Below are 24,578 nucleotides of genomic sequence, written 5' to 3'. Positions count from 1 at the left end.
GTTCACAATTGAGATGCATAGCCTAGGATTCTGGACTGCTGAGATTTACTAGACTGCTAGTCATCTGTTTCTAGGCTCTTAATTGTGGACAGGTTTTGAGTCATGTCATTAGCCTATCAGGTGACTCATGTTAGCTTCCATCAATGTTCTCTGTCTCATTTGTAACATGTAGGGAAGTAGTAGACTACTTTTTAGTAAAGTTTGCTCATGTACCAGAAATCTCTGGCACTTATCTAAGATCCTTTAGCAGAGAAACATATTTCTAGATGATAAAATCATGCTGCTGTTGGAAGCTATAACTGACTTCTCATTTTCTTTCTCTCGGGGTAATTATAAATTAAAACTTGGGTTTTTTGCTGGATGGATTTTACTTTCTTTTTCAGTAATGGATTTGTCACTCTTCACACATTACAGTTTCAGTCCAGGCTCAACTTTGAAAGAACCAGGGTGTCTCTGGTTGCTGAGAAATGCTTTTATCTAATTTTGGTATCACAAACTGAAAGGATGTAACTCTGTTCTGGTCTTTTATATAGCACTCCAAAATTTCAACATCTCCAACTCTTTCTGTTCTATCTAGTCCTCCTAGCCTTCCTTTTCCTTTGCTTTATGTGCAGTACCCAGAAAGAGGCAAAATGTCAAACCTCTGCTTTAGGAAATGCCTTCATTATATATCTATGTTACCTTTTTTCCTTTTTGTTTTCTGCTTTTTTCTCCCCTTAGGAGACAATGCTTTTGACTATTAGTGATTTTTTCACCCCTTGTTCTCATTCTGCAATTGAAAAAAACCATTTTTACCCCAACGTTATTTCAAATGTCACTCTGAATCATTCTGGTTCTCTTTACCTTGTACGTGGTTGTGTGTTTCATGGATACTTTTGTTCTAAAAGATTTTCTCCCTCTTCTAACTCAGAATCTAGAAGCTTGGTGATGATTATTAACTCAAACTTTTCCTTATTGTTTTTCAATAAGTTTCCTTAATTTACAAGAAGCAAGCAATTCTTCTGTATCCATTTTATATAGTAAAAGGTATTTGCAATGTTTGCTAGGAGTCTAGACAGTTTGCCAGAGAGGTTCTCTGAACGTAGGTAAACTATGGCTGTATCTTTGGTGAGCTGATATTCCCTTAGCTCATTTTTGGAGAATTGGTAAATGCAGTTCTCCCTTTCTACTGGGAATTAAATTCATTTTTTTCAACTTCATGATAAGAGAGATGCTCAAGATTCTGCTACATAACAATTCCCTACCTCTTGAGACTATCCACAACAAGTTCAATCACTGAGGTGGGGAACAATTCCATAATATGTGCTTAAACTTTTTAATAATGCATAAATTGTGTCGAACTGATGCTGAGATACTTTTCTATACAGACTGATATATCAGTGTATACACGGTTTCTGTGGGTAGTGATGCCCGTTTCATTTAATAAGATTCTTTCTTTTGGTTGGAATAGTTAGAATAGTCTTGTCAGCTGTTAGCTGGCACCACACTTCTCTTACCAGCACACAAAGATTTTTTTGACAGAAGAGCTTGAAACAGCATGTTGGAGTTTGCTTTGACCAGACAATTACAAAATCTGGCCAACATAACTTCAAGCAGTGCCTGGAGTTTTTGTCATTCCAGCACAACCTTCTGGACATAAAATTATCCTGTGTGGTAGGACACTGAGTTTCTGCAGGACATGTGAGTTGGAGCGTAGCATAAGTGCTCTGAGTTGTAAGTAATTGCTAGCGAGTCACTAAGAATCCTCCTCTTCATCTCAGCTCACATGAGCTCATGCAGAAAAAGGGGATAGAGGTCTGTTAACCCCTATAGGATCCCATCATTATAATTAGTACAAATTTTTCTGCCGGGAAATAAGTGGAGAGCCCCACTTGTAACTCTCATGAAAGGACAGCATATAGCTGAATCTCACAGCTGTGTTCTGCCAGGAAAATAGCAGATTCCCTCTTCCAAATTAATTTTATCCAAGTTCCTAAATGTGCTCATTACTTCTAATGTTCCTTCCCTTCTGGGAACCTCTGCTGGTATGATAGGATGACCTTTTCTGATGTAACTGTCCAACACTGTAGAAAAGAATTAAGAATTACTTGAGTCAGAGAGAATAACCATGACACTTCAGCCAAGTGTATGATCCATCAGTCTATAAAAACCTGGGAAGAGTGTGTCCCAGGTCCAAACTCTGCTTAATGACTTGAACACACATTTCACAGATAACTTTTACCTCCTCCCACCTTTAAAAATGGGGTATTTGTAACGTGGGTTTGCCACTATCAGTTACTGATTTTACATGCTGTTGAGTAATTTCAAATTTACTGACTGGCTCTTTGCAACATTACTGTGAATTATGATAGCTTTCTAACCCTACATTTACATGATACAGAGTGAATTTGTTAGTGTGGCTATGCATTGTTTCCATAAATACTTCAGCTTCACATTTACTAAGAGAAATATTGTGTGGGCTTTCAATTACTCTGCTAATGAGCTTAAATATGTTTTAGTTGGATTTGAATTAGTGTGAGGAATTTTTTTTCTGAGGCAATTAGTATAATGAGGTGAAAGGTGTTCTGTGTGTTGTTGAATAGCTTGGGTGTGACTGGATTAATCTTTTGTGCTGTCAAACCTTCCTAGAGTGTGCCTATTTTCCCTTTAAACATAAAATTTAATGTTCAGGGCACTAAATGTCTGCTGCTGTCATGTCCACATGAAAGAAATTGTATCATAAATCAGGGAGCTTGAAAGTATAATTTTGTGCTCTCATACCAACATGAACCAAAATGAGGTTGTCCCAGTGCAGTAGCTTGGACTTGGACAGCTGACCTGACCGTTTATTCAAAGCATTAGAAGATGGTTCTGGTGATGTTCATTCATTCAGAAGTGCCTCACCCATTGGGCCTGACTGAGAATTACAGAGAGGAGAGTTTCCTCTTAGAGCAGTGGCTAATGGAGGGGAGCAGAATGCCTTGTACTGTGGTTCCCTTTTCTCAGCCTTGTGATGTGCCCTAGAAGCCTGCGCTTTGCTCTGTCACCAGATGACTGACTTCAGTGCATCCCCAGGGGACATTATTCAGCAGCCCATCAGATATCAACATAAATTTATATGCTCTGAGCTAGTAGTTTAATGTTTGGGGTTGGTTTCTTTTTTACTTTCCCCTGTAGCACAGAGAATATATTCATTATCGGTATCTCCCTGGCTCACCATCTTGTGACAGACATATCAATTGCTTTTGTCTCTATCTTCCCTTCCCCACCTCCTACCCCACTTTTCCAAAATGAGCAGAAAAATGTATAAGCAAATTAGGAAATAATAATGAAATGATATGTACTATGTATTTTATTTGACAAGACAGATTCTCTGAAGGGCAGTTAGATGCATGAGTGATGAGGAGACAGGTTTCAGAAAAGTAGGAAGGGATTTGTGTTTAATAATAAATGTTCCATCTGAAGGTAAAGTTATGATTGTATGTCATAAAACCCCCCAAAACTAATAAAATAAAAAATGCAGGAAATTATTCATGCTGGGTTGATTTAGTGTTTGATGAACAAGTCTAGCTACCTCCTGGTATTATCTGACATTTGCTTATGTTGACATCACTGACAGAGGAGTTACGTCCTGTTGCTAATACTAACAAATATCTCTTTTCCCAGGACACCAGAAATACAACTGTCATTTTTTTTAAATGGAGGTCACAATAGGTCTCTGTCTTTCTCAGATTCTTAGATTAAAAAGTCTTGAAGCAGACGCCAAAAGACTGTGAGATCTCACACAGCAGTATACTTGGTACTTTGTATTTGGTTTTTTAATTCTTGAGGCTTTAGGGCAACCTGAAGATACATCTTCAAGGACTTCTTTTGAAATTTGAAGGGTCAGAAATTAATCTCTATTGCCAACTTAATTTTTAATAACATTTTAGATTGTACTCTCATTCCATGACTGCAGAAACTGGGGCTTTCCAGGATAAAAATACAGAAAAAAATTACACCAATATATACCATAAAACTTGCAAGGAAATCACAGTTGGCAGCCAAGAAGAATGCTAAGTGTGCAGTCCAAATTTGTCAATTACTTGTTCTTGCTCCCAGGCAATACATCATGTGTGGCATTTTCACTTCAATTTAGAACCTCCTAGTTTTCCTCTGATCTTTTTTTACCCTTTTCTCCAGCCTTCTGAATATCTTTACAATTGGCTTGGTTTTGCTGAAAGATCGTCACTCTTTTTTACATGCTTTTTAGTCCAGCTTTCTCCAGTATGTCCCCACTGGTATTTTCCCTTTCCCCTTTCTCTACCATCCTACTTTAATCCACTGAGATTGAAGATGGGCACTCTACCTGAAAAGTAGGACTCTCTCAGACCCTTCTACAACAGTTTAATGGAAGATTAGCTGGAATAATTGTTGGGGTTTTTTTCAGAAATATCTATGAAACTGGAATGAAGGAAAAAAATCCAAATATTTTATAATAGGGAAAAAAATTACTGATGAAGTAAAAAAAGCATTTTCAACATGAGGTTTTCTCAGAAAAAAAAGAAAATTGTTCAGATTTCAGTGTTTCACTTTTGTGGATCAATTTCTAGCTCTGAGGGTAATCTAGGCAATACTTTGACACCTGAGTGAATTCAACTTTGTGTAAGAAGAAATCTAGGAGTGTGCTGTGAAGCAGATATTTAACATCACAGCATTGCTACACAGGAAAATTAGTGTGCTAACTAACTGGAATATGATTTTATAGAACACTATTTCACCCTGGCACCCCTTTTCCCCTTTCTTTCTCCCTCCTCATTACAAACTATATTGCATACTGACAATGCTTAGCACTACTGTTACCAGTTGCTTCATAATTAGTGTATAGTCTATAGCTGAACTGGTAAATTAATGAGGGCCCAGAAACATTCCCATGCCTCAGAACCTCATCCTCTATACTGCTGTCTTGGTACATTTTCTTGCATACTTTTTCTAATATGATTCAGGTGTTCGCATTCCAACCACTACATACAGCTTTGATATACAGCTTTCTAAAATCAGTCTGTAAAAAAAGGGAATTTACCAACAGAAAATGGACCATTCCCTGGGAGGTGTCTGCCATGGGACATGGCATGCAGGCACAGAATCTTATAGGAAGAATTTGAGCTTAGCAGCTAGAAAATTCACACTTAATGAATTAAGCTTTTTTTTTCTTCTTTTTTTCCCTCAGATACAGTATTTAATAAATTAGCATGACTCCATTTTGAACACCTAGAATTCACTTCAAAAGGAGAAATTGAATACAGGTAGTATATAGACCCACACAATATAAAAAAAACAATTGTGCGTATGTAGTATATAGCCCTGGATAATACAAAGAAAAAAATAAAAATCTAGCAGGTCAGTATAAAACTGAGTCTTGGAAGTTGCAAGTGTTGTCCCAAAGGAATTGTGTTGACAGGTCCCTGCAAGATCTGTGATTAAAGCAGTTTCAGACCTGAAGTGGATGGTATCACACCGCTCTTTTGATGGATAAAAGGAACAGAATTGCCTAGCCAATTAGCCTAATCTGGGTTTTGTCTAATTTTTCAGTTTTGCATAACCACAGTATTAACCAACAGTTCACTGCTGCTAAACCCCAGTGCTACACAGAAGAAAAGAACTCGTTTGTATATTACAGTGCAATCGCCCTATCTACTAATTTCCTTCTATACACTACAGGCCTCTTTTGAAAGGAGATTGCTGGCATTATCCCTATTTTATAAATGAGGAGACTTACAGTACAGCAAAATGAATTCTCAGGAACTGAGAGTTACTGATAAAGTGGAGCCTGATATCAATGTAACTGATAAAATAAAGAATAAAACTCAGTTATCTTAAATTCTCAGCACAGTTCACTCGCTGCAAGCTTCAGTGCTCACTTGCATCTGGGCTTACGAGTGAAGTCTGCAGCAAACCTTTTTCCCCTGTATTTCTAAGTAATTTATTTTCTAATTTTCTTAATATCACCACACACTGAAGTGAATAATTAGAAAATTACTTGATTTCTGTATGTTGTGTCCACAAGGACATAACAAGGATGTTTTAGTGGTGATGGTGGTACAAAATAAGGTTGACTTCAAAGAAGAGTTCTAGCACTATCTTACCCTTTTTTTTAAAAGGGTCTCATGGTCTCATTTTGGTACTTTCACAAAATGAGACATAAATCTTCATGGATTGAACAGAATGTATTGTTTAAAAAAGCCCTGCAAACTTTTATCTTGACTTCATAGCTCTGCATCACACATAAACTCTCCTGGGAGCATTTGTCTATTGCTGTTCGGTTTCAGATTGTTATGCTATGCCCATCCTGGCCATAGAACTCCTTGTCTTCCAATAAGTGATGCTATTGTATCAAAGGGTGAGAGAAGAGGACTCTTTTTGTCAATTAAGAAGGTCAGTTGTAAGATCCCTATGCTCATTTCACTCCTTAGAGGCAAGGTTTTCCAGAGAGGTCAGAACTATGTTCTTATATGAATAGTTTTCCTCGGGGTATTTTGACCTTCAGATAGGATTCAAGAACTAGATTAAGAATCAGATAAAAAAATCCTGGCACCAGTGTGGAGATTTCCCTGTTCTTCCTACTCCCAGGAGAATAAATCAGAGGAGAAAGACAGAAATTACTGTGTCTTATGTGTCTGGACAGTGATATTTCCATAAGATTTTCAAATTTTGCATTGACCTAGCTAGGACTACATTTACACTTTCACTGTTGACATATTTCTCTATTTGTTTTCCCAGCCCACTGCTCCCAGATTCCTTAAACTGTATGCATTAAAACCTTTCATAACCTATATGCAAGTCTTTTGCTAGTTGATCATCTCTTACAGTTGGTCAACTGTTTGTTTGGTTGTTTTTTTTCCCTAAAGAAAGTCCAGTACCAAACTTAGATCTCTATTCCTCTTTTGTGATAAGAAGCATCTAGGCAAGAACACTGCCCTGAAGAGCAGGTGGACAGTATCAGGCTTGTTGCTTCAAGATACTGCAACTTTTAAGTATATTTGCTATCTGTGAACATCAGGATCTTTAGAGTTCCTAAAGCTAACAACTTTCAAAAGCTCTTTTTGATCTGCCATGAACCACATCCTTGCTATCTGAAAACAGGTTTCTGTGTTTAGCTGGACTGAACAAAGCCCTGCAAGATCTCTGCCTAGATCCAGTTTTAATGGCCCCTTTTAGTTTTACGGCAGCTCCTAGCTACTGAGTCCCAATGGCAGGGCAGGGTGGTGCATGATTAATGGCACTACATGTACAGAACAGCCATGAAGAGACACACCCTGTTAGGCTACAAAGCAAAGATTGAAGTGGCACCTTGCAAATACCTGTGTTGGGGACAATCAAAGAAAGAGTCATCAATATCCCAGAATGAAAAAGAGTCTGCATTGATTTTAGGTGTGGGGAATGTTAAGAGATGTCATCCATCACAGTGCACTGGCAGTATGTTTGGGGAGGGTAGAAGAAAGCACAGAGGAATGCCAAAATACTCTTAAAATTTGGCAAGTTCATAAAAACAAGATTGTATTCCCTGTAAGGTAGAAAACTAAATCTAGAAGTACTTACTTAACTCCTAGTACTCTTGAAATTGTTGCTTATTCCTGTGTTCAGCTGTTCTTTAACAGCTACATTAATTTAAATATTTTACAAGAACATTTAAAATTTGCTTGTGGAAAAATCCAAAATTCTTCATTTTAGATGTATATGGAGAGTTGATTGCTTTTTCTTTAATTGGGATTGCAACTGTGATTTTTATAAAGCTCTTATTAGTCCAAATATTACCACAGCTGTAGCTGCCAGCATTGATTGAATTTAGAAATGACTCAGTTTCTTTTAAAGGCTAAGACAAACTTTTATAGAAGTTTCAACACAGTTAACCTAGCCAAGCTTTAGAACTAGTTATGGCCTCACTGCTGTACATTTAAAAATGGATTGGCTTTACATTTTTTGCCACTATCACTACCTGCCAGTCCTTGAAATATTTCAGGCAGTTACATTTCCTTGGAAGCTTGTGTGTAATTGTGTTTGAAAAAAAGCAAGTTGTAAATGATTTAGGCTTAGGCTATCAGTGTTCACTCTATATGAATCAGGCATTAGTGGGTGAAGCTGAAAGACTGTATTTCTATTTTTGTATGTTTGCTTTTTAAACAGGAGAAATACATACTCACCTGTGGCCAGACTGAAGGGTTGAGTAAGGGATGTGAATGCATAAATGCAAAGATAATTGTACATGTGCAAAGTTATATAGTATGTAAACTCAAGGGGACCCCTGGTGGCCTAGTGGTTAGCGTGCAGGACTCTCACCTCTGCCACCCAGGTTCGAATCCAGCCAGTCCCCCAGGCAGATGGAGTCTGTTAGGCCTGTGAGGCCATCCATCTATGAGAAGGTCACTCTAAACTAACCTACGTCCTGAGGACCTCACTGCCATTGTCCAAGCTTGCTTGGCCCCGGCAGGTGAACCTTAGGATTAAAGGGTGGGCTCAGTTCAGCGCAGGCTGTGTCTCACCTAAAAAATCCATTGTGCAGGTTGGAAAGGTAAAAGACCTTTCCCCAAATCTTCGTTCGCGAAGACTGGCCATTATTCTATGTAAACTCAGTTGTTTGCTGTTTGCTTGGAGAGAATGGTCTCTCTTGTCTCTCCACATTTAATCATTGCAAGACAAAAGGAACCACTCTAACAGATAGTGTTATAGTTCTGTTTTTCCAAGAGTTATGACCCAAGTCCAAGACCATGTTTATAGGGCTGACTACTCTTTCTGCTAACAGTGCTACTTGTTTATAATGAGGTTTCACAGTGAAATAATTTCTGAATGACTTAAAACACTGCAGATTTTTTTATGCATGTAGCTGGGATTGATGGTGAAAAGTGGAGTATAGCACTACAGAAGGACATAGGAAGCAATCGGTGAAACTGTTCAAGAGTTTAAAATCAAACGTTTGAAGAATAATAATATTCTGTTATTCCATATATCATCCTTGGTGTGTTTATATGCAACTCCTTGAACAATTCAACAGAGTGCAGTCTGCTGTGGGCAGTGGTGTTTTGTTCGCAGAGCCACTGGGAGGAAGGAACAATTAGAAATAACTTGAGATCAAATATTTCAGCTTTTGGAAACCATTTTAGCAGCAGTATCTGGAGTTTTTCATGAGGGCTGCTTTATGACCTCTGTACTCATTCTGAATAACTCATATCTGTGTCAAACAGCTCCATTAGGATGATAAATGTGTCTAGAATCTCAAAATACAACATTGAGTAAACCTACCAGATGATGTTTCTCAACGTTATTTCTCAAGTGCCTCTCACAGATATTTCTTTTCCTTACAGTTTTTTTTGTGTGTGTTTTTTTTTTAAAAAGGAGCCACATCCTCGCCTGTGGCCAGACTGAAGGGTTGTGTAAGTGGCGTGAATGCATAAATGCAAAGATGATCAGAGGCTCATCTTTGCAGAGCCTTGACGTTGCTGCTTCTCAGTGCAGATCTGTTCCCTCCCACTGTACAGAAGGTCCTCTGCAGAGCTGCAGTTTGTGCTAGCTGTGGTGATGATTTGAGACTAGGGAAGCCTGGCGCTCTGACAAGGAGTATGCCTTGTTCCTCTGCCTGGGCCTTACTGTCCCAAATACAGTCACATCAGCTCACTGTGTGTTGTAAGTGCCTGTAGGACTCCCTTGTTGCTGGTGCAAAAGACCTGCAGATCTATGTCATAATGGGCTGTTTTTAATTTCAGCTTTTTTCTCTCACCCAAGGCTGTAATGTAATGTAGCAGTAACGAGAAACATGCATGGGGTATCTCTTTGGTTTTATTCTTGGCTACTCACCAGGCAGCAAATCTTGGATTCTCCACTGTGTTCCACTAATGTGCTGCAATTTTCATCATTTTGAAGTGGAGGTAGACCGTATTCATTCCCATCTGCTAATTTTGAATGCTAGTGATGCTCTAATACTGCATGAGTTCAAATGACTGCTTAAGTTTTGTGGCAACAAAGAATAATGTCCATAAATGTCCCAACTTGGAGCACAGCTTAGACCTAGCTATTTGGTTTTTGGAAGCAGGCCTAGCTACTTGGTTTTTGGAAATGGATTCCTACTTAAGTAGAATTCTTTATTTTAAAGAAACCTTCTTCTTTCCATCTCTGTCTCTTCCTGCCTCTCCTCACACTTCCACAGCCCATATTGCCAATGCCAGTATTTCTTTTTCACTCACAGAGGGGAAGGTGGTTTCTGGGAGAAATTTCTGGCGAAGATGATGATAGCTGCATTTTTAGGAGATATTTCCACAGTGGGGAGTAGGAGGATGGAGAAAGTAGGTGGGAGAGTGGAGAAAGAGAGAGAAGTGGTTGCCTGCCTTGCCTTCTCAGTCAATGAGAAAATTAAATGTAGACTCCTGTCTTCACAAGGTAAGTAACCCGCTGATGTTAGACAGTAAATGTTCAGGCACCCGTGAAGCAATGTGACAACTGCCAGGTTGAGACTCAGCAAGTACAAGGGTCATTTGCACACTCAGAAAGAACTTCTCTTTGTAATCACATATTTTTATTCTGAGTTATCTGTTCAGGTTTGAATATATTTCAGAATAGGACAGATGCAAGTGAGGAGAGAGAAAAAAAAACAACACACTAGTTTTGTCTGATTTTTCTTACTCTCTTTGTTGCATATTTAAGAGCTGGCCCTCAAAACTTGCATATTAGTGAATGTTGGGATGTTGAATCCACGGGAACTGGGAAGCTTGAATGCTTGTTTGAATTTTATGGCTCTGACTTCTCTTTGCCAGTACCCAGAACAGTAAACACAACATCGTTCTTATGTCTGTTCTCTCTTTCACCTTTGTGTCAAGAGTAACCAATTCTTTTTTTCTTTTTTTTTTTTTTTAAGGATGATACCAGCTACAAACAAGGCCTTCGTTGTAACCAACCTCGTTTCTGGAACAGGCTATGACCTCTGTGTCCTGGCAATGTGGGATGACACAGCCACGACCCTTACTGCCACCAATATTGTGGGATGCGCCCAATTCTTCACCAAAGAAGACTACCCTCAGTGCCAGTCAATGCACAGTCAGTTCCTGGGTGGGACCATGATTCTGATCATTGGAGGCATCATTGTGGCAACTCTGTTGGTATTCATTGTAATACTCATGGTCCGCTATAAGGTCTGCAACAATTCTCAAGGGAAGATGTCTAATGTCAGCAATGTCTACTCACAGACAAATGGAGCACAACCAGTTCAGAATGGAGTCCTGCCCCAAGTCAATCCCAAAGTGGTGGTGAGGAATGAACTTATGGAATTTAACTGTCAGTCTGCACGGAGCAGCATCTCCTCTTCCTCCAGCTCTGCAAATAGTCGTGACTGTGACAACTATAGCCTCCAAAGTGAACAGGGCACATTGTCCAGTAAATGGAGGCCTCCTTCCAGGTCAAAACACAATATTGACCGGCTAATGGGAGCTTTTGCCTCCCTGGAACTGAAATGTCAGAAAAAGGAGGAAATGACAGACTCCAGAACTTCCACGGTGGCCCGCCACTCGGACAAAGAGCCACTGCTGGGCCAGACGGAGTCAAAATTACGCAGCTTCCTCATGTTGCCTCTAGAGGGCAAAACCAAACGTAGCCATTCTTTTGACATGGGGGACTTTGCTACATCTCAGTGTTGCACCTACCCAAAAAAGATAACAAACATTTGGACAAAGAGGAGCCTCTCAGTCAACGGCATGCTTTTGCAGTATGATGACAATGACCTAACAGGGGCAAAAGGGACTTTCGGGAGCTCAGAGTGGGTAATGGAAAGCACGGTGTAAATATCAGTGTCTCCCCCCTCCTCTTCTCCCTTCATATGTTATAAAGCATGGTTTGCTTCAGGGCCATGCAATTGGAAAGAGAGGGGAGGAAATGTTTTCAATTGTATTGGCCAAAAAGATAAATAAGCAAGTAAGTAACAGGGATACTAAAAGAGCAAGAAGGTCATGAAATGTGAATAGGCACGTATGGCACCATTCCTGTCTGGCCCCAACTAAACCATGCGTGAATGTTTCAAGGAATTTGCTAGTTGTATTTAGCATTACTTTCCAAAAGTTACTTAGACTGTTGGTGAACCATCACACAAGATTAAACAAGGAGGATGAAAAGGAGTTTAACAGGAGAAATTTAATTTTACAGGGTTTCTTTTCTTTTTTCTTTTTTTTTTTATTTTAAAGGGCACCTCTTTCTTTTCTTTTAAACACAGAAATACACTTCTGTGGATATGACTGGTGCTAGGAAATATCTGGTTGTTATTGCAAATGATTTTCTCAAAAGTACAGGCATGGCACCCACAGGGACAGATAAGAGCAAATTGTTCAGCATAATCTCATGGTGTTAACTGTGACATCTGGGCAAACAATATTTGTTGTTGAGTCGGCTTTTGGTTGGGATTTAATTACTTCTGTTCTGTTTTGATTTTTTACGATTTTTGAGTTGCTTTTTCCCCACAACAGAAAGTATGTTTCCATGCATTTTTTGGTTTTGTTTTTGGTCTCATCAAATCCCCCAGATTAAAAGGAGGTATGTACAAAGGTCAAATTTCTGATGTACTGTATAATCCACCCCCAACACCATCCCTTTCTGTCCTAGAAAAAATTAAATCTAGGGAAAAATAAATTATAAAAAAAAAATCATCCTCTTTCTTCCATCTTCATAGTCTCTGCTTATCAATGCTCAAGGCAGATTGCAGCAGCTATTGGTATCTGTAAGGGTGTTGCTATCAAAGATGGGAAAAATAGTTATCAAGATTTCCTATTAAAGGATAAAGCAAGGGAAAACAAAAGTAGCTCCATATTATGAATACTAATGGCTTCTGGTGAAGGTCACACTGCCACTCTAACTGCCAAAGAAAACACTGACCCTATTGTGACAAAAGCTCCTTGTCTGTACAGTCACCGTGACAAAACTTGACTGTACCAGTGGGCCACAAGAAAATTAAGTTTTTGTGTATTTCAGGGGGTTGGGTATGTTCCAAGTTAGCCACAGCAACTGAGTTAAATTTGGGTATCTCAGAGCAGAGGGTCTCCCATGTACCCCCTGCATTACATACAGCCCTTGCCCAGTCCCTGGTGTACTCCTGCTTCCCTGTCTCTCATCCTCAGGAAGATACTTGCTATAACAGGAGCTGTTTAGGACTTGTAAACCAATTCTCAAATTCATTTTTGGTAAGTGTTGCTGTGGCTGTAGAAATACACATGGCAAATCCAGCTGAATTGATTGTCCTTAACAATTTTACTGTGATTTCTAGCATTCTGGTGGTTACTGCAACTGTCCTATCATTTGTTTATTAATTTGTTGGCTCTCAATGATCAGCTGTCGGGAACCATTCTGAAATTGCACATTGTTACTATTATTTACATCGTTTTTGTAAAAGATGTGGAGAAAGGGTGCAAGGCACAGAGAAAATACCACATGAAAAAAACTTTATGTATATTTTTTTTAAAGGTTCAGAGATATATTGTGACATGGCTGTGTACTTGATCTTGTATTTGTCATGTTTCCTACTTGGAGTTTTAGATAATGACATCCCTGTGATCAGAATATTTTTTCCTTTCATTTCTTTTTTTTTTTTTGCTACAAAATGTACAGTAAAAAACATACCTGGGGAAAAAAGTACCTGCTTTTCATTTATTTGTTATTCTGTGGTCTGCTTTGAAACCTAAGTAAGGAGAAGTAATTGTTTTTTAAATTATCTTGAAAATTTAGATGCTTTCTTTCTCTTTTTCATGAACTGTCTTTGACTTCAGGATTTTAGGTATAAAATAGGAATCAAGAAATTTATACCTTTTTGGAATGCATTAGAAAAGATCTTGTAAGAAGCATTTCACCTCTTTTTCTGTTGTTACATTTATACAGATCTATATTAGTGATGTATTTTAAACCCTGTTCCAAAATCTGCAGAGATAAGAGGTAGCCTTTTTTGACTTAGATCCTGGCTTTCTGTAGGTTTTTGCTCAGATTATTGCTCATCAATACATTAATAGATTCAAAAGATATCCAGTCAAACTTTGTTTGAAACATTTTTCAAACTGCCTGGTTTTCTCATGCTTTCCATGATGAATGACACCTCTAGTGCCAGAGTCTACATAATCCAACTGTGCAGATGGCACCTTCATATTAACCATTAATAACATATACATTTATGTTGGACTAAAATCTCTTACAGACATTCATGTAATTAGTTATTTTCTTTTCCTTGTTCTACTGCGGTGCAGTTGGCCCTTTTTATTATGTTGCTGCTTCACTCTGAACATGACATCTAGGTTGTTTTTAATTTAGCCATTTAGTTCATCTTCAATATTACTAGCATATGAAACTGTGAATTTTCAAAGTATATCCTATCCTACTTTCTTTCTCAGAGAGGAATACTTCTTTTTCACTTTCTCATACAAGATTAAAGGAAGTAAGCCAACAGATGCAGTTTTAAAATAAGGGATAGTTGCCAAAAAAGCAAGGTAATAAATTTCGCATTCTAACAGCTGCATTTATTACTGTTAATCACAATTGTAATTCATTTGTCTGTCATGAATGAGACTCATTTCACATTTAGCTGATTTGCAAATACTGAGCAAAATGAAACAGGCACCCAGCAATTATCTTTGCTGCTCACAGCATTGGGGAACAACAGGACTCAGGGACCCATAGGTGAATGAGAGAGCCCCAGATCGAGTCAACAAGTGGCCAGCCCTGCCTGATTATTCTTTTGTAGTGCTGGTGCATGGTAGGGATTCTTTCTTGTTTCACTTCTAAGTGAACTGCACATCAGTGGCTGGTGAAATGATATATAGATACCCACTTATCTGGGGGAAATAATATTTTCACACATCATTGAGGAGCTGAGCTGGCTCCAGTGGCCTAGTCCTCTTATCTCAGAAACCTACACTGAGAAATTTATACAGTGTCTCACAAGTTAATATGTGGTAGTGTGATGTGCAGCTGTAGAAACTGTGCTTTAGGGGCAAGTGTCAGGTAGAGCAGATAGTATGGAAAACAACAGAGACCAACGAAAGGCTTCTGAAAAGAGAAGCGTGAGAAATTAAAGGTATTAGAGAATTTAAAGAAAATCCCATGGGAGTAATTAAAGACATTTGCATATGCATATGTAACCCCTGTAAGTTAGTTTTTTGACCTGATTTCTAATTGTGAAACTAGCTTTTTTCCTAAAAATATATGCCACTGACTTGAAAGAACATGATATTATTCCACTGTGAAATTCTGCACACAGTTCTGATAAAAAACCCAACCCAAATCCCCAAAATATCATCCCAGAGAATATTAAATAAGACGATGAAATGGAAATTTCTGAAAGTAGTGATTATGGGGATTTCATTTGATGTCTTCTAGGAATCAAATGGTTTATGAAATGAAAATAAAGAGGGGTTCATGTGTGTATTTATGAATAGGAAAGCAGCCCATACTATTTCCTTACATTTATATCCTAAAAGATTTCATGAATAGAAATTATGTCCTGTGCAGGGCTAAGGGTTGGACTCTATAATCCTTGTGGGTCCCCTCCCACTCAGCATATTCTGTGATTTCAGGTTTCAAATGTCCTCTCTGAGTTTGGCAGCTCTAGAGAATTTCAAATTTTCCTAGAGGAAGATAATCCCTCCTATATGTCTCCAAATTACACCCTGTACTTGGTTGCAATGTGGATTAATTCACTTGTAAAGCAATGCATAACAAAGGAGAGAGAGGTACCTGTGCCCTGCATGATGCAAGATGAAAAAGGTGGTATATTTTCCTTTGCTAAACCTGTTTATATCTGAGACCACAGAGTTGATCTGCTCTGGAAACAGAAGAAAATAATATTCCAGAAGACTCTGCTTGTTTCATTTCTCACTCTTCATCCAGCAAAGGGTTGCAAAGACAGATAACCAAAAAGAGGCCTTGGAGATTTCTGAGTGAGTACAATAAATGCAGCAACAATTTAAGCACTTTCTAACCTGGAGGGCAACGAATAATTCCACCTGATAACCAAGAAAATATTTTAGTCTTTGAACAGCTTGAATGTCACATCTGTTTGCAATACTTTGCACCCATTAACCCCCGGGTAACCCACAGTACACCATATGGTGCGCGCAGCACATCTTTCTACCTCTTGCAGCCTATTTCTCTGGAACCTTTTCCAAGTAACTCTCTGTGTTCAGTGTTTGTAATTTAATACTTGGGCAATTCTGGATGTGTAATTATATTCTGCGTGTGGAATTATCAAGGGACATTATTGTTTCACCTTTAAATTTCCCTGAACATGATGAGTGGATCCCTCCGAAAACATTAGGTTTGATTTTAGGCTGTAGGCCAGATAAAAACCAAATCAAAGAGTACCTCGAAAACCTTGCTTTCCATATAGAAATTTTATGTTCTACAGTATGTTTTCCTTGCTATAATTAATTACTCCTTAATCCCCAAAGGTACAGCATTCCTTAGCAGCTGTCAAAAGGCCCTACTATACAAAACAGTGCCAGATGCTTATTCCTGATATTACACTCTCAACAGATGGCAAATGTCAGAGATATAAATATATACCCAGATACAGATATATCAGCAAGTGCATGCATTTTTTATTCATGCATATATGTTCACATGCACACATGTACATGTTGTGCTCTTTATCTGTATGGTTTATGGTGTGCAGATTTCCTAGTTTGGTAATAAAGGAACATTTACATTTTTTATGAAGTACTAATGGGAGGAAGGGAGGGAGAACAGAAACTTCCTCTTTATAAGAAGCAGATTAGTTGATAATCTTCATCTCATCCCAGGTGGGAGAGATCAGTGCTTCAAATGAACTTAATTGGAGGTGAAAGAATTCATTCATTTCCTATGACCACAGGGAAGGCTCAACTCCTACGTTAGGGCGTTTATCCAGCTGATGCTCCCATCACATGCTGTAGGTAAGTCTCCTGTCAATGAGGACTCGTGTTTTGCAAGGATACAAGCAGCCACAGGGAGCTGTTCTGCATTCACTGTCCCTATTTGTGATCTTAAATGTGCTGACAGTGTTGTGCATTTATTGGTTAGTTAGATTGTTATACTCAGTCATACGTGGAGCCTGGACACAAGGCTAGAGACACTGGTGGGAAAGAGAAACATTGAAAATTAATGGCCTGTATTAGGAGAAAATAAATCCTTACTTTCAAATCCATAGATCTTAGTTTGTAAATAGGAGAGGAAAATGCTCCATTAGTTACTTGTACAGTTACAGAGGTGGGCATCAACTTATGGTTAATGTTTGCCCATAATACTTTTCATGCAATGAGAAATTGAATCGATATCTTTCATGACACTTTTCAGATTCCTTGTGTGTGACTACTCTATTTTAAAAGTATTAATACTCCTCTTTTCTGCAATGAACAATGGAGTAATATTTTAATACTGAGATGTTAAATACCACCTGTACCATTTCTGATTCGAAGATGGGTGTCTGAACAGGAAAAAGAGACTGCTGTTCCAGGGAAGTTGTTCCTCTTGGACAATGTTACTGGTGCACCAGCATGAAATGTAGGATCTGAGAAGGCAAAGGCAAGGCTTTATACCCTGAGACTTACTAAGACTTCAACAAAAATCCAAAGAGTGGATGTGTTAATCTTCCTTCCTTTGAACATGACTCAGAGATGTGAAACTTCAAATAATTAGGCTCATAGTTCTGATGTGCCATATACAGAAAAATGGCTCTTGTTGGACAGATGTGATTCAAGTATTCCTGCAACAGAGAGTTGCATGCTGGTCATCAGTGGAACTGGCGTCATGCACAAAAGCTGGTGAAGCAGGATTCCCAGGAGAGGATCACCGCACAGGTCACGGCATGGATGGGAGGCTTGGTGATATAGGAACAGGTTAGAACTGGCTAGTCCAGTAAATTGTTCTTCTCCTAGTATCCCATGACAGTGTTCAATACTAGTTATTTCAGAGAAAGCACCTTTAGGAAAACTTCAGAGAGCTCTGTCCCACAGCCTGGTGGGCTGGAAGTCCTTATCCCATTCTCCATAAGGAAGCAAAGAATTTCTTCCAAAATTCACCCCCCCCCGACAATTAAAACAGAACATAGATCTAAAACTATGACAAAAATGAAAAAACGAGCTCTGAATGACTCCTCTTGTTTTGGAGTTTCTGCCTCTGAGTCTGTCAAGCCTGACTTTAAAAAAAACAGTCCTTGCCATCTGAGGCTGGGTTGCCTGAGGCACTTGGAAATGGACAGATGAGAATTTGCAGAGATGATGAGAGCATTTCTCATTTGCAAAAAGACCAGAGTGCACCTCCTGTGTGCTTCACCATAACTAAACACAGACCAAAGTACACAGCAACAGCAACAACATTAAAACCCATAATTACTTTATCAAACACAAAACTCTGTGCCATAATGCAACAAACAAACAAACAAACAAACAAACAAAAAATCCACTACCTCAAATAGTGACTTTCTCACATGGTTTTGAGAAAAAAGGCAAGATATTTGTTCATACTTTCAGATATGCCTCTGGATGTGATATAATACAAAATTGGTATAGAAACAATATTTCATGATCTAAGAGACCATTGCGTACTATGTGCAACCATATTTGGAGATAAGAAACACTCAATATAGCACCAATTTGATCCTAAGAAACTGATGTTCCAAAATTTAAGGCCAGTATAAATTGTTGTCTTCTTCTTTTCCCCTTGTTTAATACAAGGCCATAAATGATGGGTTTCTACTGAAGAAACCTCGGTAGGATTGTGGGCCTTTAAAGTTGAGTTGGGAGGCCGGTGCTAAGCTCAGTAGGTGCATAAAAATGCAAACAGGCCTGGGGCCATTAGTACAAATGCTTTTAACAACTGCCAGAGACCCTCAGCTTGCTATATGGTCGCGATGCTACACAAACACATCCAAAATTACTACACAGATTCAAATGATTGAAATATAGCTGCCCATAGTATGCTGAGTGTTGACTAATGGTCAGCACTGGTTAGAAGTGATGAATACAGATGAGACCAACACAATTTTGGCTGCAGCTTCTGGGCTACAGTTGTCTGCACCTACTGAGTGCCCAAATCATTGTGTTACTGCCAGCCTTGGCCACCCAGAGTCTGAGGGGCAAGCCCCCTGGGGTGGATTTCCTTAACAGAGGCTACCAAGCACAATCTTGAATGAGGTTAAGGAACATTTCCCTCCTTGGGGAATGTGGGTTACAGATCTCTCCAAGACCTCAGTCCAGAAGGAGGACCCTGTTTCTGCCACCTAGATGAGCCTGTGACAGCTTGAGTTTATTTGAGAGGGAAGGAACATACATCTCTAGCCTGGCCTTCTGGAACTCATCACCTCTGTCTCTCCCACCTCTCCAGCCTCCCATGAGGTTTCATTCCTCCTCTGTTCCTTTTCTTTACTGATTTATCATTTGATTTCAGGCAAAAGGATATTTTATCTACCATACACATCAGTCCAGCTAGTTCTTGGAAGCAACTGCATACCACAGGAGAATTGACATGGCTGATTTGCTTCCTGACCATACTCTTTTCTCAGTTACTCTGCTGCAGCTTTGCTGCTGACTGCAGTGACTGATGATCACAATTACAGTTGTTTGAATTATTCAGTGTAACAAGACAACTGGATGAACTGAGAGCCTTCATCACTTCATCAGTCACTGAGGACCCAAATTTCCCAAGAGGTATCTGTCATCATCCTCTAGTATTCTCTCAGTAGGTACAAGAACACAGTTCAATACTGGGGGCCTTGATACCTTTTCATTCCTGATTAGCAGTTTGGGGGTGGCTATTTCAGGGTGATTTCTTCAGAACAATCACAAAGCAAACATTAATTGACCATATATACACTGACCAAACAGACCCATTGGTTTGTCATTGTTCCAGCAGGATATGAAGTGTAGCCCTTAGGAATATCAAACTTGTGACTCAGTTTTCAAACAGCTAAAAGGCATTACTGTGTCAGGTATGTTAGATTTGTTATTAATGTCACTATGTTTAAATTGTGTCTGGCGTTAATATGGATGATACCAGTTGAAGAGCTTCAGAATTAATCTCTAGGATAGGTGACCTGGATCTCATTTTAGTGAGGAGAGGATCTCCTACCCTTCGGGTGCCTTATCCTCTGCTGAATATTTCTGAGTATCTGCTCTATATGTTTAATAAGATGATTACTGTATATATTTATTTTATATATCTACATAACTTCATTCCCATAAATATAAAATGCAGTGTGACATGTTCCCGTTATCCATACCACTTGTGGTATATATAGATGGGCCATACTGCTGTTCAAAATGAAATCCTGTGCATTAGACCACATATCTCCCCAAATCAATCTAGAGTAAATATCCACTCTTATAAGAATTTATATCCCAAGCGCAAACTTTAGTTGGAAAATTAAAGCTAAATATAAAATAATGACAGAAATATTTACATATGCTTTCTGCATAAAATATCAATGCCAAAATTCTGAACAGAGGTGGATCTGAATTCTTCTGGTCCTAATCTCCCTCACAAGCCCCAGTGTAAGCTAACCAGTGCTAGAGACGTGCATAAATTATAGCAGTGCTACAAGTTTAAACTTTTGTCTCCTTTTCTGTCATCTCACACAGCAGGATTTGTTTGGCAGCCCTTCCCAAAAGAGCTGGGGGATAGTCTTTTCCCACAATTATAAGAGTCTCCCTTGGATGTTTTGTCCCGTTATTTTTTACTTGATACAAAGCAGTTGATGAGGGAATGATGTTCTCTGTACCACCTCAGCTGGTGAAAACCCAGTCAGAGTCTAAATGCGTGTGGTTTGCTCATCCCATGTTATCTTCAACTCATAAATATTATGACATTCATTTTTCATTGATATGACTGCATGGGGAATGGTCCTTCTACCACTGTCTGTATTAATGTAGAGCAAGAGTACAGGTATTCTCCATTCGTCATGTGCTGTTTATCATGTCCTCTTCATTACTTGACCATAGAAGAATTTATCCTGGTCCAGCAAGGGACTATAAGTAATAACACTTGTTTCACCACAAATAACAGTATAGGGAATGTAGCAGTTGAAATTAGCAATATAACCACACATCCTAAAATAAAGTGTCCTTCTGCAAAAATATGTGAAAATGAGACTAAGATTTGCTAGCATTAGGCATGATCAGAAACAATTCACAAATGAAAACACAACAGAAATGAGACAGATCAAATTCATTAGATTATTTATTTGGAAAATATAAGTCTAAGAGCTTTATGGTGAGTAAGAATGGAAATGATGATGTTTCCTGAACTGCACAGCATCTACTCCGTATACAGTCAGAGTAAGAAAGTCAGCTGTGAGGCTGACATAGACTTATAGCATGCAGTTTGCAACCCAAGTCTGTATAATTTCTGAAAGGTTTGTGAAACTCCTGAAGGAGGAATGCAATTACCAGAACTGGGATTAACTAATAATAATTAATGAAATTTGTGTCCTAATTTGAAAGGCATTTTCTCGAAGTCCCTGATGGAAGGGAAAAAGAAAGTAAGGTACTCAAATGAGTTTTGAAATAAATAAATTATTTTTAAAAAGGCTGAGAGTGGATTTGCAATCCAGACCTAATACTCAGTTTGCTCCTAGTATCCAGATTATAGGGGATTATCACAGATCAAACCCCTTTAACAGAAAAGAGCTTTTTAAATCCACCTCAGCATTGCCCTTATTAGGAGTGAAGGAGAGAGGCTCCTTCCGCTGGGAGGAAAGAAGCCCTTAATTCATGGTGTGTCAGAAGAAAGGCGCTTGCTTCAGCACTGAACCAGGTTACTTATGGCCCTAATTTACACGTCCTGGTGGAAGAGACGACACCTTTAAGTAATAATGAACAAGTGTGCGTTGACAGAATAATAATCACGGATTGAAAAGGTTACAGCAGAGAAGGTGGTAAAGCGAAGTGCCTGCTTTAATTCCACTGGGTGCCATAATACCAGGACTCAGGAGCTGCACTTACAATATAAAATAACATTAGTGTGGCAATTAGGACTTAATGGTTTGTGGAGAAAAGTCTGCAAGACTTTATAAAAACATCCAAATTAGTCTGTATTCAAGTTTTACTTCACTCTCACTTTTTTTTCTGACTGTATTGCCCTCTCCCTCAAAGGCAGAGTTCTCTTAAAACACTGTGAAGAAATGCTAGAGGAATCAGGGCCACTTCTGACTTATATGGGTATAATCTCAAGGACACTTCTGTCAATTTATTCAAACTGAAGAATCTGGCCTGGGGTGCCTCAATAAAATTGCTGACCTAGAAAAACTCATTTTCTCCAGTGAGCCAACAAAAAACAAACCACTAGATGTATATTGACCTGGTGTCCTATTAAAAAAGTTTTGAGCTCTGTTAAGCTGCAGACAGCCTACAACACTTAGAGAAATATTACTCAAATGGGAGCTTTTAGAGTGAATTCAAACTCCATAAATTTCATTAGGACTCTTTGCTGTTCTCAGAAGGAAGAGGTCACCCAGATTTCTGGGAGATAATTTGCATTTCTTACAGTTCTCTTTGATTCTTGTAGGTCCCTGCCACCATAACATCAGGGTGTCAATGGCCTGGCAGTACTGAGCTTGGCAGAAAACCCTGGAGAACACGTGGAGATTTCTCCTTGTGTGGGGGCTTGGTCTTTTTGCAGTCCGCTACATGGCACAAGATTTTGAACTTCTACAAAAATATGTTTCTTCAATAGTCTTCATATATGATATCCATTCAGCACATTAAAGAGTCAGTGGCTGACAGAGTGTATAAATCTCAGGCACCAAGGCAAAAGTAGACAGCGCCAGCATCTCCATTCCTGTCTGACCATTGCACAGTTCTGAAGCTGTCTAAAGACTGGATTTACACATGGGCCTCTGACCACTGGCAGCAACAGGAAGGGTCCAGCTGATTTCCTAAAACTTACAGTAAAAACTGACAGAAATTAATCATGTCCTTGCCTCTTCATTGATCTCTCTTCCCTCTTCTTTCACACACATACAAATTTTCTGTTTCAACTTACTTTTCTTCTTACCTCTAGGTAGATATGTTTATAAGACTGTATATTCTCTGTCTGAAACTGAAAGCTCAGACACCACACTGGTCTGTATCGATCCAGATACTGGCAGCACAAGTATTCTATTATTTCCAAAGGACATTTCAAACCACCCCTTTCCTTTTAGGATACCCTTTTTGTAGGTTTGGTGTGAAATAAAAAACATATGTGCAGGGTTTTGTTTTCCTTCTTTCACTAAGCCTACGAAAATATACAGAAAATTTGGAAATGTCGGGGAAAAAAGCCACAACTAAAAAAGTCTTTACAGTGAGGGTAGTGAGGCACTGAAACAGATTGCCCGGGGAAGCTGTGGATGCCCCATCCCTGGAAGTGTTCAAGGCCAGGTTGGATGGGTTCTGTGCAACCTGGTCTCGTGGAAAGTATGCCTGCTGTTTGCAGTGGGGTTGCAGCAAGATGATCTTAAAGGTCCATTTCAACCTGAAAGATTCTTTTATTCTATGAAATAGAACTGTGTGTTCATTCATATGTACGTATATAAATACATATATACACACATCTATACTATAATTCTGCCAGACTTCAGGGACAGACTGTTAAAATATTTCCATGGAATTTTCATTTTTCTCACCAAAGAAAAGTAAAATGGCCCAGGTCACAAAAGGGGACAGTGTCCTAGGTGAGAGGTTGAATGTGAACACACTGCCCTAACAGCTGTCGCTCTCTAGTGCTGATCACACTAATCCTTCCCCACTAAATATCAGGGACCATATTCATCACACTTCATTCCCCCCAGTGGATGCCTCATTTTAAATGAGACAAGAACTTTAGACACTGCCCCTTTAGGTATGTTTTCCTTCTTCATTTTTATGATGACTGAGCGCCTAAAAAGTTTCAGGGATTAGGATGCATCATTTTGCTGCAAGACCAGTGTGAATCAGATCAATATGGCAAGATGAGGGAGAAAAAGTGAGCTTATTGACTCGTGGGTGCAGCAGTGGCACTTTGCACAGGTATCCTCACCTTCACATCTCATACATCCAAGTTACCACATCATCAGATGCCTGCAGACGGTAGTGCTTCTGTTGGGCTTCTCACCTCAGCTCCCTCCAGTACATATTCAAGATATTGATGGGAGGGAATGGGGAATTCCTCTATATTCAAATAAAATGGAATTACTTGAGAATCAGGGATGCCTTTTAGGACAGCTGCTCCCTAATAGCTCTTCTGCTAATTGGCCATGAAGCACCTATCCAGATTATACTCTTTTCAGCTTTAGGGAGTATTTTAGAGAGGTATAAGTAAGAATATGCTTGTGTATCAGGCTTGGTTTACATGAGATTTTCCCATGATTTTCTGCCCTTCCACATTGTGGAGCAAAAGAGTGAAATTAAACTCAATAGCAATGAATGTATTGCATCAGGGTTGGATCTCTAATTTCATCCTCACCTGGTTCAATGGAGTTTGAATATTTAATTACTGAGTTTATCCTTTTCTCAGATACACCTTTTAACATGGTATTCTGCTCTTCATTCTGTCTGCCGTGTGGGAAATGTATATATACTCATACATATACATTGCCAATGTATTCTTTTAAGTAGATGCTT

General features: G+C 39.0%; 1 protein-coding gene across 4 annotated transcripts in view; it reads left to right on the top strand.

Annotated features, from left to right (window-relative positions):
- Nucleotides 1-12,597, top strand: part of LRFN2 (leucine rich repeat and fibronectin type III domain containing 2) — a 157,183-nt gene extending 144,586 nt beyond the window's left edge. For all 4 annotated transcript variants that reach the window (XM_027681961.1, XM_027681962.1, XM_027681959.1 and 1 more), the window contains one exon: nt 10,862-12,597. In XM_027681961.1, coding sequence (XP_027537762.1) covers nt 10,862-11,780 — 919 coding nt within the window. In that variant the 3' untranslated portion in view covers nt 11,781-12,597. The remainder of the gene's footprint in view (nt 1-10,861) is intronic.
- Nucleotides 12,598-24,578: the final 11,981 nt, after the last annotated feature.

This window comes from Neopelma chrysocephalum, unplaced genomic scaffold, assembly GCF_003984885.1.
Source record: "Neopelma chrysocephalum unplaced genomic scaffold, ASM398488v2 Primary Assembly neopelma1_61b, whole genome shotgun sequence".
In the NCBI taxonomy this organism is placed as follows: domain Eukaryota; kingdom Metazoa; phylum Chordata; class Aves; order Passeriformes; family Pipridae; genus Neopelma; species Neopelma chrysocephalum.
This window is presented reverse-complemented; position numbering and strand designations above follow the sequence as displayed.